The sequence below is a fragment of the Buteo buteo genome, chromosome 8 (genome assembly GCF_964188355.1).
Source record: "Buteo buteo chromosome 8, bButBut1.hap1.1, whole genome shotgun sequence".
NCBI classification, from domain to species: Eukaryota; Metazoa; Chordata; class Aves; order Accipitriformes; family Accipitridae; genus Buteo; species Buteo buteo.
Window position 1 is genome coordinate 40,854,673 of NC_134178.1, and position 15,778 is coordinate 40,870,450.

General features: G+C 38.5%; 1 protein-coding gene across 1 annotated transcript in view; it reads right to left on the reverse strand.

Moving 5' to 3' along the window:
• The window catches only part of CFAP44 (cilia and flagella associated protein 44), a 46,906-nt gene that overhangs the window by 18,202 nt on the left and 12,926 nt on the right, over window positions 1-15,778 (reverse strand). Inside the window, exons 10-19 of the mRNA XM_075034338.1 lie at window positions 14,665-14,820; window positions 13,987-14,034; window positions 12,812-12,911; window positions 11,466-11,560; window positions 8,795-9,004; window positions 7,123-7,233; window positions 5,262-5,414; window positions 3,187-3,408; window positions 2,563-2,705; window positions 1,391-1,661 (exon numbers count right to left, since the gene is read on the reverse strand). Coding sequence (XP_074890439.1) covers window positions 1,391-1,661; window positions 2,563-2,705; window positions 3,187-3,408; window positions 5,262-5,414; window positions 7,123-7,233; window positions 8,795-9,004; window positions 11,466-11,560; window positions 12,812-12,911; window positions 13,987-14,034; window positions 14,665-14,820 — 1,509 coding nt within the window. The remainder of the gene's footprint in view (window positions 1-1,390; window positions 1,662-2,562; window positions 2,706-3,186; window positions 3,409-5,261; window positions 5,415-7,122; window positions 7,234-8,794; window positions 9,005-11,465; window positions 11,561-12,811; window positions 12,912-13,986; window positions 14,035-14,664; window positions 14,821-15,778) is intronic.

Genomic DNA, 15,778 nt, shown 5'->3' on the forward strand with positions numbered 1-15,778 from the left:
AGTCATACTAAATTGATCTGTAATTTAACTCAATTAGTTTCAGAGGATTTGTATTTGATTCTCTAAGAATCTCATTAAGTTTAATGAAGATGGAATTTTTAAAATCTTCCACATGACTTAAAACTAGAATAGATACTTAATGAAGATATACTTTGATAAGGGAAAAGCTCTATTAGGATGGTCATTAAGCAATGTTGCTAGCCTGAACAATAGAAATTGACCATAAAGATCTTTATATAGAGGTACTTACATACTCAAAATGATAAAACTGTATATATGCTTTATAATTGTAAATTAATCACTACTTGTAATACTGGAGCTAGCAAGGCTCTCATATCACATGTTCCAATCATTCACTTAGTTTAAGAAAATAATTTTGAGTCTATTCTCAGTGCTATATATTCTTGTGATATTGGTAAAGAATTCCAACTAGTCATGAACAATTTAACTAAATGATCAAAATCACAATTTCCTCTCCCTCTCCCTTAACAAGCATCTTTCAAAATGTAGTTACCAACTAATATTAAAAATATTTAAAAGTTGAATTTCTTTTATGTGGACACTTTCAAGAATGTTTAAACTGTACTGAATTTATATCTACTTGAAAATTCATTGTGCATGACAGCACTTCTTTACTCAACAGGTCTCACTGCTTCTTTCAAGTTATATTTGTTTAATTCAGGCATTCAAGAGATTTCTAAAAAACCCGATGAAGTCTGAACATTTTCAGTGGGGGAGTTGACACTTCTCTCTTGTGTATCATCAGTAGAACTGTTATTGAGTTCCAGTGTCATCTGTTCAAACATGCTACAGGTGATGAGATCTACAGTGATTACAGAACACCTGTAAAATCATTACTTGCTAATCCTGTCCAAGAATGAAAAATAAACAGGATCAGCATCATGCTGTGCTATTTTGCAAATTTAAAAAATCCAGCTTGTGAATTTTATATGAATGGTACTCGATGCACTGAGAAACTACACATTTGGTATCCTCCAACACGATTTCTAGAATCCCCATCCAAAGCAGAATCATACTTTACTGGAATTAATCCAAGACAGGTATTAAGTATAATAAATCTTTGTGGTTCTTTCATTCTAGGAATGTGCATGATTACACCTATGAGTGGGAAAAGACTAGTAGACTATTACATATGAACAACACATACAATGTTTATGTGGAGAAAACCACAAAACATTGAGAAGGAACAATGCAGTCATAGTGCCTGTTTATAAGGGAATGTTTGCAAGAACTATTCTTCCAAATTGTTTGGGAAATGTCAGCTTTTGCTATGAAAGATCTATGATGCCAAATAATTGAACTGCATTTTGCCCATCTAATAGTTTCACAGTAAATAGGCCTAATTCAGTGAAAGATGGTAGCGGCTTACCCTAGGAGAGGGGATTTTGGCTTTTAGCTCTTTGTGAACATCCTCTGGAGACAAGATGTTGAAAGTAAAAATGTTTCCATCTCCACCACAGGTAATCAGAAATCTATCATCGTAACTAGAACAGATCCCCTGGATCTGGCCATAATCATTGTCATGTACATTGAAGGACCAGTATTCCTTTAGGGTATTCACTGAGAGGTCTTTATCTTGGAGGGGATAAACACGCAGTGCGCCATTCTGCATCCCACAGAACATCAGTAGCCTGCTGGTACTGTCAAATAAGCAACAAGAAACAGTAGTAACAGGCAACTTGTAACAGGGCCACAGCTCAAAATGTGATAATTCTTCAGAAGAGCTAATCTATCTGAATAAATGTAGCCTTCCCAAGTTTGTAAGCTAGGAGCAAAGTATTTGGACCATTTAAAGTATGTGTGATACTACTAAAAACTTTTTTTCCAGCTAACTGGCTGCTCAGGAACATTCCAGCACTTGCTGGGTATCATGTAACTGGTCTTAGCCCTGAGTTGTGCAGGGTAGCAGACACCAAGTTCAGAGCTAGAAAAAAGTTTTCTCTCCCTGCTTTTCATCTAGTATAGATGGTGGTGAATGCAGCCAGCTGTAGATTAAAGCCTGAGCTAAACCTGCTTCCTTAGATGCAGATCATGCCTAGCCTTACAGAGGGAACATAATATTGGGAGTCTGAAAACAGTTTACCCTTTTCATTCACACTGTTCACAGAATATCCTGAGAAGCCTGTATTCTTTGCACAAGAGGGATGGACTGATCCCTCCATGTTCTCCTTGAGGGCTAACTGTGTCCTCTCTTAGCTAACTAGCAAAAATAACTGCTGTTCTGATGATCACAATTTGCAGAGACTTCTAATGGGTCTCCTGGAGATCTGCAGTCTAGGATGCTTGAGTCCTAATCAGTACTTAATTAGAAATCAGACATTTTTATCTTTGAAGGGCTTTTCAAATTATTCTGTCAGACACAGTGCCCAACTGTGTCCATGAGGAATTTTAAGTGAAACTCAGTGCCAGGAAAACCAGAGAGAGTTCCTGTGTACTACAGCTGACCCACAATTAAAAGGGGACAAAGCAGTGTACACTCCTCCCTTCCAAGTTCCATTTCATCAAGTTTTATCGGGAAGCTGTTACACTACAATGTTTTACCAGAAGGAGATTTGGCGGATGGGATTGTTGTCGGTGTCCTCAATAGCAATCACTTCAAAGGGTTCATCTTTCCTGTTTTCAGGGTCATCTTGGTGATGTGAGGAGAATTCACAATGATAGAGGAACCCTGAGTCATACCCACCCTGAAGAGAAGGACCATAAAGAAAAGGTAACAAAAGGACACTGAAGCAGCTGACCAGGTAAATACAATTTTCAGAACAATTCTTCCTTCCTTAATGATCTACTATGGGTTAGAAAATGTTACTTCCAAACATCTAGAGATCCTATTTGCCCACAGAGAAAAATCTTTCACGATCACTGGCATTACAAGCCATCCTACCATTATGTTAAATTCTACCTTCTGCTTGTGATGGAACAGCTTAGTCTTTGTGCTCATTCAGGCATCACCAAGAAGCATACCTAATGGAAACTTACTGAACAATCTGAATTGGAGTGATACTACTGATTTACTTCACAAAGACCACTGAAACTATTGAGCATGAAGGGGATTCCATGTCCCAGAGATAACAGGTTTCAAATAATCAGTTTTCTAAGGCACCCAGATGTGAAGGGAATGTTGCCACATCTTGCAATCCCATCAATATGAAATAAAAATTGATTTACCAAGGAAAGCCAAAATTTTCCTGGTGCTGAATAAAACCCACAGAGGATGGGACTGGGCTCCTCTGGTATGTAGAGAGGTGGCAATGGCTCTTCTTCGGGTTCCTCTTCAGGTTCTACTTCTTCTACCTCCTTTCCTATCTCCTGTTGCTGCTTTATCCATTCAAGCTTTGCTTTCTCCTTCTCATGTTTTTTTTTCTCTCTCAGTGCAATCTCCTCTTCCAGCTATTACAACAAGTAGAGAAACATGGAGACATGAAACCAAGGCACTCCATGCGTTACTGACTAAAGGAGTCCCATAAATGAAATCCAAGGTGGTCCTGGCATTATATACACAGAATATCTAGAGAAATATCTTTTCCTTCAACTAAGCAGAGATCAACCAGACTTCACGGGACTCTCCAGTGAAAATGCCCCCATTTATCCCCTCTGAAGTATTTTAACTCATGGTCCTTTGAAACAGAAACCATTCTGCCTGAGAAGCAGACCAGCATTTCCTCAGAGGGATTATTCCTCAAATTAACCACTATTCGCATACTGCTTCTGCAGAACTCCTAAGCCCTGTCCTCTGCCTGCCCGGAAGAAAGAAAAGCACTGGAAAGCTGAACTCAGATTCCCAACTTCTAATGCATCATTGATGTAGAGTAAAAAGAGAAGCTGTAATGGACTTTACTCCTTCTGAACAATGAAGGAAAGACATTTTTGGATTTATAAAATATTTAAACCTCCCTTTCCTTTCAAGCCTACTTTAGCATACACAAATATCAAACATTCTCTAAAACAGGATCTTCCTAAGAAGATATTAGATAGCAAATCATAGAGAAAGGTCTGGAAAGGATCTCAAAAGAGCATTCTTTTGCCCAAAAGCAGAATCAGCTAAACTTTAAATATTATCGGCTGATGTTTGTCTGACCTACCCTTTAAAAGTCTGCTATGGGGACTGACAGCCTACACAAACTACTTCAGTGCTTCACCACCCTTACTGTTAGAAATCTTTCCTTACATCTTATCTAAAACATCCTTGTTGCAACTTATTAATTATTGATCTATTCCTAGAGGAAAAATAGAGCAATTAATATTCTTTCTCCCTGTAGAAACCTTTTTTATTTTTAAAGATTTATAGTGTCTCCCAACAATATTCTTCTCTTTTGACTAAAAAAACCCAAAACCCAACCAAACAAAAACACCCCCAAAAAACTCCACATACATTCTTTCAATCTTTCCTTACATATGTATGCTAGCTTTGTGATCATTCTTGTGGTTCCTCCTGTGAGAAAACCACCAAGAAATCTTTCTTCTGGATACTGACTTCCTCCTAGTTTTAACAAGAAATGAGGCTTTGCCTGACATTCAGTAATGCACCACTCAGAAGACAGGAGCAATTACTAGAGAAAGCAGAGAAATCACAGGTTAAGAACAGAATCAGAGAGGCTGTTGGATTGTGGTGGATTGAACATGGGACTGAGAGCCTGCTCACTGGAGCTCTACTCCTGAGCCTAACATCAGCTTGCTTTTTAATTTCACAAAATTAACGATAGCTGAAAGCTGGCATAACTCTTTTCCTTTGGCCCTGCATATCTTCTAAAATGCTAATTCTCATTCAGAAATAAAAACCACACCTTTAAAATTATTACAACATTTTTAAAAAATCAGAAAAAAAGGGATGTTTCACGTTTGCTTCAAAGTAACCACATGGGTGTTTTATGACTGTTCAAAGGCATTTCCTACAGGGCTGACATCAACCACCAGAAACCTACTTTTTCTGAAAATTACCAAAATGAAAATACTTTAAGAACTAATGTGCTATACCATCTTTCCCTTTCACAATGTTATCTTTTAATTCTAATCAAAATGCACATCATGCTTTCAGTGTGGTGTATGTTCCACTTGAATAAACAGACAACAACTTGTAATTTCAAATGTTGAAACTCAGCCACAAAGGGACTCCACCCGACCTTCCCGTTCAAAAAGCTCAGCAAAAATCCTATGATGCAGTATAGGGACTAGAAAGCTTTTTGGGTAGTTTTGTCCTCTGGCACATGAAGAACATGAAATTCCTCCACAGAAGAGTTCTTTACCTTGATTCGGGATTTAACGCTATAAAAATGGAAGTACTGCATCGGCAGGTTTTTTATTTGATAGGTGGACACTGTATCCTGTTCCTCAGGGAGAGGGGCAGGAACCTGGAGAGCAAAGCCATTCTCACAAAGGATGAGCAGCATGCTCTTCACCTGTACAAAACCAGAAAAAATACAAGTATAGGGCAGATGTATACATGGAATTGAGAGAAATGGGAAAAAGTTAGTCAGAGGATGCATAGGCACAAAGCGAAACTCCAGCCAGGAGGCATTAACTCTATGCTCTTATTTAAATGGACTCTTTTAAATGGACATCAGAAACCAGTGAGCTTCTTTTATACTATGTATGCTAGGCAAAGCTAAGCAATTGAAGAAGTCCTTGCCATATACAGAACAGCTATCATTCTGACACTGTCTAGCCTGGAAGCAGCACAATGATATTTTGGGAGCTTGGTTAAATTAAAGGATGGATCTGACCCAAAAGTTAGGAGCTGAGGTTTTGTTTTGATAATTGCTTGAAAGTTCATATGTTTCTATACTAATAAATCCCTTATACCTTCAAGACTGGGCTCAGAATCTTGCCAAATGCTATTTAGCTTTGAGTTTGTTTGTTCTTTGCTGGTACCTGCCAGATCCTTTAAAATGCAAAGTTAGGAAGAATAGGTGAGGTAAGGGTAATACTTACTTAGTGTTTTGAGATTTTAAAAGGCAAATCTGTATTTAGTTTCAATTTTTTAAGCCATCTGGAGAATAGAGAGAGGCTTATCATCACTAAAAACGTACAAAAGGGGTATATTAGAGTTACTATGGAACTACTACTTAACTAGAAAAGATATGGTTCTTATGTCTATAAAATCTCAGCCCTACAAATACATTCATTAAATGTATAGTATTTAATCATCAAGGTGTTTTTTTTTTTAAAGAGACAAGAAGTAGTGTAACACTCGGATGCATGTACTATGTTGAATAAGTGTTCATATCTAGCAGTGGAGAACTGACACCAGTAGACAAAATTACTCAGAGAGAACCTAACACATCAAAGGTATGATGGGTGCTTTTTTAGTAAGTAGGAATACCTTGTCCTCAAGGAAAGGACTCAAAATGCAACTGTCAGATCAAGATCTGTCATTTCTGCAGTAACATACGGTTCATACCAGCAAGAGCTCTTTTGCCAATGCAGTTTTTATCAGTTCCCATGAACAAGCAATAATAGCTACACTTTGCCACTGTGCACTAGTATAACATATCTTGCTGGCCACTTTGTCACTATCTAAATATAATGAACAATCTCCCTTCTAAATAAGAATACTGGACCAACCAAAATTTCAGATGTTACTCTAACCTTACAGAACTTTTAAAATATTAGCAAGAATCTATTTAAATATGTCACTGACACACTTCAAACACAGAGTGTGAATTCAAAGAAGTACACAAAATCTTTCTTAATATGGTCCGAAAGCTTTGCAAAAGCCTGTTTTAATATGGGCAAGAGGAACAGGCAATAATGCTCAGATAACTCTGTTATCAAAGAAGACTAAGACCTTCCAAAAGCTAAGGCACAGGCTTGTTTCTTCAAGGCAGGAACTCAAAAAGCTGAGCAAAATTTGGTGGTTTGCACATGTTTCTGCTCTTTATTATCCAAAGTCCAAAATACGTTCAAAGTGACTGAACCAGAGATACAGCTACACAGAACCTGTCATTCTGAAGCAGCATGAAGAACAAAGTAGCAAAACATTTTTTGCATTGTCTATAGAGAACATGGCTAGGGTCATGGATCTTCATCTATTTTCATTGGAAGTTCTTTTCAAAATGACATTTTAACACTGTAGGGAAGGAAAGAAAACAAACATGTATTACTCACATGAGAAGGTGGAGACCACTGTAATGCGTGCACAGGCCCAGGGACACAGATGAATCCGATTGGCCTGTATTCATCTTCAACAGCAAAAAAGAAAACAGTTTTGTCTTTACTCTGAGAGAGAGAAAAAACCCAAAGAAACCAAAGATGATGACTAAATCAAAGCTGACCAAAAATTCGATAGACTGTAAGTACTTCACGACATAAACACATACTTAAATGTTTTGTGCCTCAACAGGAGGACTTACAAGTACATTGGAACTTAAAATTAGCTTTCCTTGATGATTACAGGGAGGAAATAAAAATCCTGCCCACCTTGCTCCAGGGCCCTGAGTGCACCCATAGCCCTTAATTGTCCTGATGGGCCTCATCTGGCACCCCAGCCATGTGCTTTCTGCCCATTGCCCCAGGAGCTCCTTTAAAGCTCAGGCTCAGGCCCGATTTTTCAGATAAGACAGCACAGGCTGATTTCCCTGGATAACAAGAAAATCCAGAACTGGTGTTCAACATGATGTGTGTGTGCTGGTTTTGGCTGGGGTAGAGTTAATTTTCTTCACAGTAGCTGGTATGGGGCTGTGTTTTGGATTTGTGCTGGAAACAGTGTTGATAACACAGAGATGTTTTCGTTCCTGCTGAGCAGTGTTTCCACAGAGCCAAGGGCTGTTCTGCTTCTCCCCCCACCCCACCAGTGAGGAGGCTGGGGGGGCACAAGGAGTTGGGAGGGGACACAGCCAGGACAGCTGACCCCAACTGACCCAAGGGATATTCCAGACCATAGGACGTCATGCTCAGCATATAAAGCTGGGGGAAGAAGGAGGAAGGGGGGGACATTTGAAGTTGTGGCATTTGTATTCCCAAGTCACCGTTAGGCGTGATGGAGCCCTGCTTTCCTGGAGATGGCTGAACACCTGCCTGCCCATGGGGAGTGGTGAATGAATTCCTTGTTTTGCTTTACTTGTGTGTACGGCTTTTGCTTTACCTATTAAACTGTCTTTATCCCAACCCACCAGTTTTCTCACTTTTACCCTTCTGATTCTCTCCTCTATCCCACTGGGGGGAGTGAGCGAGCGGCTGTGTGGGGCTTAGTTGCCAGTTAGGGTTAAACCACAACAGTATGGCAGCTTAAATCCTGCATTAAGTGAAATGCATGGTGATCCAGTTCAAGGAATATGTAACTGCAAATGCACTGATCATGGGTGAAGGCTAGCTTTTACAAAGAGAGGCAATATTGACTGGAAATCATCTCAAAGACTAGCAGGCACACTGACAAACCAACTGGTCAATACTGTTGTAAGGCCAAGCAGTGCCGGGTAGCAGCTGGAGTGCTGTCAAGGTGGTGTACAAACGGACTTGCTTTTACTAATTCCAAGATACTATTAAACTAATTCCAAAATGAACCAAATCCATCTTCAAAGCGGATTACAGTATACACACTAAACAGTCCAGTAATTCACAAAATGAATTGTATGAACTGCATGGTTGCTTTCCTTCAGAAAACAAATGTGATTGCAAACAGATCCTCCTCTTCCCCCAGCACTGCAGAGAACTACAAGAAGCAATCAACAGCAGTAACAGAAGTATAACTGTGTTGTCAGTAAACAAACTTTACCTTTTCTTGTTAAATAATCTCTACACTTATGGCTTAATAAAAATAACCAAAAGAAGTGATACATACCCCTGTGGCAAGCACATCTCCATTTCGTTCATATGCTAAGGCTGTAACTGCAGTAGCATGAGGTTTGAAAACATGTTTCAGATTTATCTTTGCATTCTCTGTATTTTTCTGTCCTGCAAGAACGGGCTGTCCTTTGGGATCATAAACTTCAATTATTCGGACAACACCATCTTCAAACCCCACTGCAATTAGACCTCCTTTAGGATTTACCTTTGAGTGGAAGAATGAAGAAAAAAAATCACAGTGTACACCTGAGAGCTTAGAATAGGAATCTGTACGGCACATGCTGTGGTGTTAATCTGTAACTCATCTTACATGGAAGTGTTGCTAAAGCACAAAGAGTGTTTCATACATGGGAAATGTTGTTTATTCTGTTTAATATGCTACCGTAAAAGGAATGGGAAGACTGGGAATTATTTTTTTGTTTGGATTGTTTTGGGGTTTTTTACTGATAACATGCCATTGAGACTGGAAATGTTAATGAGGATGTGGTTGTAACATCTGAGGAAGAGGTAATTCATACTGATATACAAATATATCAATAGCTTCTTAAGGACAAGAGTTAGAACTCAAAAAAGGAATTATTATATTATCCTGAATATAATATTGGGCATCAAATGTGGGTATGATTTTTGAAGAGGTGAGGGCACAGACTTGGGTCTGGCTGATCCATGTAAAGTACAGTTGTCAACAGGGATAGCTGCTTGAGGTGGAAAGAGGAGGCTGTGGAGTCCATAGGCCCTGTAGGTAAGCCAATTGCTAACAGGCTTGAATTGTGAGAGAGAAGAGTTAGCAGCAACAGGCTGGTGTTTCAGCTGGATCTAGCTGGACTTGCTTATTTAGCTGATATTAGCCATACATGGTAGTGTCTTGAAGTGATATACAAGCTGAGCCATCTCCAGACATGGCACAGATCATTATTAATGCACACCAGAAGGAGAATTGCTGTGTGAAGAGGTGAGAGTGAATGGATAAGCTCTGTGACCAATTGGCAAAAGTATGATCTTAGGTATGAAAAAGTTTATTGTTCAGAAGGGAGCTGGGGGTAACTGTCTTCCTGTTATCTGGGAAAATCAGCCCATAATGTCTTACCTTACAAAGCCCCTCTGTAATAAGCAGGTGTACAATAGCATTGCTCAGTAAATGACCAAGAGGAGTCACTCATGGACCTCAATTTTATGGCTCTGTGATTGACTCCATTAATTCCATATCTTTCCTCTACGAGGGAGCCAGCACTCCAGATGTGGCCTCCCCAGTGCTGAGTAAAGAGGAGGGATCACCTCCCTCAACCAGCTGGTAATGCCCCTTCCTAATGCAGCTCAGGATGCTGTTGGACCTCTGGCATTGCTGCCTTGTGGTCAGCTTGGTGTCCCCAGGATCCCAAGATCCTTCTCTGCAGAACTGCTTTCCAGTTGGTGGGCCCCCAGCCTGTACTGGTGCCTGGGGTTCTTCCTACCCAGATGCAGGACTATGCATTTTCCCTTGTCAAATTTCATGAGATTCTTCTCAGCCCAATTCTCCAGCCTGTCCATATCCCAGCACAACCCTCTAGAGTACCAGTCACTCTCATCTCAGTTTTGTATAATCTGTGAACTTGCTGAGGGTGCACTCTGCTCCAGTGTCCAGGTAATTAATGAAGAATATTGGCACCCATAATGACCCCTAGGGTACACTGCTGAAGGCTTGCTTCTAACTGGACTTTGTGCTGCTGATCACTACCCCCTGGAGCCCAGCTGTTTAGGCAGTTTTAATTCCATGTCACTGTTGACTTATCTAACCTGTATGTTGCTACCTTGCCTATGAGGATATTGTGGTATACAGATGCTTCAAAGTATGTTGGATGAAATTTTCTTAGATTAATAGCACATATTTTCAAACACATTTGAGCACCTTAAGCTATGTGGAAGTATCTAATAGGATTTTAAATGCAGCTAGATAAACTAAGTACCCTTTTGTAAAACTGAACTGAGTCAGTTTTGTAATGCTGTACAATTTATTGTGGCAGTCAGCTTACCTCTTGAATGTATAGGTATCACCTAACAGCATCCCTGAAAGTCTGCATGGCCAGAATTACAGTGTTAAGAGTACTGTCCCAGTGTTACCCTTGCCTTGGAAATTCAAGTAAGCACTTTCCTCCATAAATTTGCTTATAATTAAGTCACCAGGCTTGCTATATTTCCTCAAGGACATAACTAGACACTATTTTAATTAAAATTAGCAAATATGTCTAAAAGTGATAGACTCCACACCACACAAATGATCAGTTCTGGCAACATTTTTTTAGGATTTATCTCGAAATGTTTGTGGATTGTCTGGGCTGTCATTTCAAAATGTGTTAATGAACTCATGTTAATTGACAATTACTCCGTGTGGGTTAAATAGAAACTGTTAGTCTATAAACTAAGACTACTTCCTAGGACTGCACACTGAGATCTGATTTTAAAATCTCAGAAAGACACAAAGTAGGATACCTGATAATCCACAGTAAAGTCAAACTGTACACATACTATATACATACATACTACTCCACAAACTTTTATATACATACAGTAAATTCCACCATGGCCTAACAGTGACTTCATTAAGGTCTTTTATGGTGAGCAACTTTCTTGATGCTGGCAGGCTCATAGGCCCCATATGAATTTTTGTTAACACATCAGCAAAAACTCACAACACGAGGTGCCCACATCAGTGCTGTTCCTCCTTGTTTAAACTTAATTTCACTCAATTGACTGTTGCTGATGAAATCATAGATACGCACTGACCCTGTATGGAAAGGAGACAGTAAGAATTTATTTCTTGCAACAACACTTACTTTTTAAGATTTATGGAGAAATGTCTATTTATTTGAATTAAAAGCTGGAGAGAATGTTATTAATTTTTCTCTTTGAGTATCCAATGCCAGCCTGGAAAGACATGACTGGTGGTTACTACAGAGTACCACAGCTAGCATGGTGCTCATGAACAAAACATAAACTTTCTTCACCCTTTAACTTACACACTCCCAAGAGTTCTCAGGGCTGAGGGTTATAATAAGAAGTCCCATGCTGACCACTATGTGTAATTTTCAAGTAATCACAGATCCATGGCATACTGTAGGGAAAAATCTGTACTGACAACATAGGAAAAGACGATACGCTACTACTTGGGATTGCCTAGGGAGGAAAATATTTAAATAGATGAAAATGGGAGACTGTCCAAAGAAAAGCCAATTTCACCAGAGGTGAAACTAACAGATTCATAGACACACATATTGGTCTGCATAAAATTCCATTCCAGCTGGCATGTATCGTAAGTGTCATTTGCTCAACTGGTAGGAGTTTGTCTTCAGGCTAGAAGAGCTTGTACATTGCACAACACAGACAAATGACAAGATACTGCTGACAAGAGTTGAGTTAAAGACCTTGTAGCATTTTCTGAGAAGTGTAAATGACATTGTTAATGTTCTGGTCAGTGGTTCTTCTTTCAAAGCGTGATAAAGCTAACTGTGAGAGGCCTAAATTGCAATATTTATATAAGTTAAATAAATATGTCTGTAATTACATGTTAGCTGTTGTTGAGAGCATGATAGCTATTGCATCTTCTAAGAAAGCCACGAATATTAATATTTACAATGACTTACACAATGCTAGAGATGTATGTAATTCCTTACAAAACAAAAATCCCAACACTTATCGATCCAGAGCCTTGAATACAAGTGCTGTTATTCAAACCAAATGTCTCATCTTTCAAGCCATTCCTTCAGAACGAACAGAATTTACAAAGTTTCCCATTAAAAACTTCTCTTGTTAAAATCCCAGGCTTTTAAGATGAAGCAGTCTTAACACATTATTTCAAAACATTAGTGATTTGCCTTAATTATTAAAGAACTGATCCCAGGAATAACAATTGTCTGTGAAGTGACTTTTCAAGAGCAAATACACAACTTCAGTTCAAAACAGAATAGTTCCAAACCAATAATCATTGCTCTTCAAAAACAGTTACAGTGGCATGAGAGGGAAGGAATAGCGTACTTACGGTCAAGAGCAGTGGTGGCCATAAGGTATGTAACAGGAGAGACACTCATGGCCTCAATCCTTCCAGAGTGGAAGGTATACAGGCACTCTGGATCACGGGTCTGCAGCGCAAAACAGAAGAACAGAAATTCTGCTACATTCTGGAGCTGCACTTACAAGGTATTACCAGTCATACCTACAGCGAACCCAAAAAATCTAAACAGGTGCTGTTTGTGTGAACAAAATTTGGCATCCGTGAGATACCTATATGCAATTCCTTTTTTTTTTTTTAATTTAAATGTTCATAAGAAGATCATGAGCAAAATTACTGTAGGAACATTAAGTTAATTTAAAAATCCATCATTTTCTATGTGAACATAAAGGGGAATGCCTTTCATTAAGTGGTTTCAGGCTTGGAATTAGTATTTTTAACATAGAGCTGTTGCTCTGAAGGCAAAGAAAACGCTCTCAAGCCTAGGGCTTATGCTGCCTGGGAAATCATTTCATCATCCAAGGAATTCTATGTTTTGCTATACATTTTTTACATTAGTTTTTATAATATGTTTGTACATCTTTTATTTACCACAAAATTCTTGGATCATAATTTTACCTGTTGCCACAGAACTTTATTCCACTCAAAGTGAATGGGAACAATCCCTTTAATATGTTCGGGATCGAAAATTAAATGCCCGCATTTTAACTGTGTCATCTATTTCTCCATCAGAAACATCTCCAGCAGTAACACTAGTAACCAGCAGGATAAAACATGTGAAGTGCATTTCATCTTCTCCTTGTTTTTCCCAGATCTTTTTCTCATTTAGAGATAACAGTAAGGCTTGTTTCAAACACCTGTCAAGATTGGATATATCAATACTCCTTGAACTCATTTCCTGCATCCATGCACCTTTTATTACCTGCTTATGAGGATAAAAGTCCTTTAAAGTAACGTGAATGTGGCAGCCAAAATTTCGGGAATGAAAAATCAAATTGTTTTTTATAATCCTGCACAATCATTATAATCAATAACATTATGAAAATAAATTTTTAAGAAAAAAAAAATCTGTTTCAATGTTAAAAATTTCAACCGTGCAGCTTCAGAAAACACAAGCTTCATTGCAGATGCATCCAGCATAGTTTAAGGAAGTTATTGCAAAGGAACTGAAGAAATCAGAAGAAAGAAAAAGAAAACAAACTTGCCATATTTGAAAAAGTCAAATCCAGCTTCCAGATTGCTCCGTTGTTATCCTGAAGAAGAAAAAACAAAACATGTAACTTGAATATTTTCAAACTCAATTTGAAATAAAACTGCCCGTGGAGAGTCTTTAAAAATTCTTTAATGATTATCATTGTGAAACTGAAAAAACAATGTGGTGATGTTGGCCCTGTCAGTCCTATCCATCAGTCCAGGATAACAGAACTGGGACAATACCTTTTGACATTCTCCTATTCTTATGCAGTTCTGGCTCTGAAAGCCAGAGTCTCACATGTTACTTATACACTAAAAATATAGCATAGCATAGCACAGCACAGCATAATTCAGTTGGAAGGGACCTACAATGATCATCTAGTCCAACTGCCTGACCAATTCAGGGCTCAGCAAAAGTTAAAGCGTGTTATTAAGGGCATTGTCCAAATGCCTCTTAAACAATGACAGGCTTGGGACATAAACCACCTCTCTAGGAAGCCTGTTCCAGTGTTTGAAAGAAGATGTTATTTTATATATATATAAAATAAGATTATGTATATATCCAGAAGAAGATTGAACTCTACCAAAAAGAAATGTACTGATTTGTAATGGACTCCTGCTGTTACTTAACATCACCTCCCTCATTCTGTGTTTCTCCAGAGAGATGTATGTACTTGAGTGTATCTTACCTGAGCGAACCAAATGGGCTGTCCACAGTCATGAACTTTCGACATGAAACTCAGACTGACATTCCTGCCAACGTGAAGTTCATTCATAGGCTCCACCTCCAGTAACCCTGTGTCATCCACAGGATCAGCAGCATCTATTGTCTCAAAGTTCCACACCTTCATGGCGTTGGAAGCATAAAAAAATAAGGGGATGAGAGGAGGTGTACGATTAATAAGGAAATTCAAAATTATAAGAAACCAGGGGAATATAGATTCTACAGGTAGAGTATGAAACCTGTCATATCTGCCTCACTGCTTTGAATGTAACTTAGAACAGTGACAATCAGCAACTACTATCTGATACATTTGGGTGCAATGCAAAGTATATGTAAAAGTTCTCTGTCCAATTCTGAAACAACAGTAGATTAAATTCAGCCCTGACACTAGCAGACCTATACATGGCAGCCTCAAAACTATAGACTGTAAATGGTATCTGCCTGCTCTCAGCATTGCTCATACTGAGGCAGCACAGAAGAAAGAATGGGAAATCTAACACATCCATGTTCTGCTCTGTGGCATAAGGACAAGAAATCAGTTGGTACCCTTATAACCAAATCAATTTTCCTCACGGGATAATATCAATTTATAAAACACAACAACAACAGCAACAAAAAATCCAGGGTGTTTGAAACCCTTCACTGCCTGTAACAGTCAGCTTCCCGCTGATTATCTGGGTTCTTTCACATATAAGCAGAAGACACATCATGTCTTCCCCTAAAGAGCAGGCAAACAAAATTGCAAAATCCTTGATAATTGACAGGTGAGATCAGAACCTGGTGGTATGGATAAGGAAAACTTTTTGATCTTAATTTATAGAATTATATGTCAACTTCAGGATGCTTTTTCTTTTAATTTTTCCTCTATTTCAGTATATGTATCTCTGAGATGCTAGTTAATTTCTATGTCATTTTAACATTAATAATCTGAGCTTTCAAATACTCAGAAAATTAATTTCAAATATTGCTGTACTTTATCCTTTGAAATAACACCAAATGTATTAATAATAGGCCTGAAAATTATAAAGATGAGCCAAAACTACACATGAAAAAAAATGTTAGAATGCAGGCAAGAACAA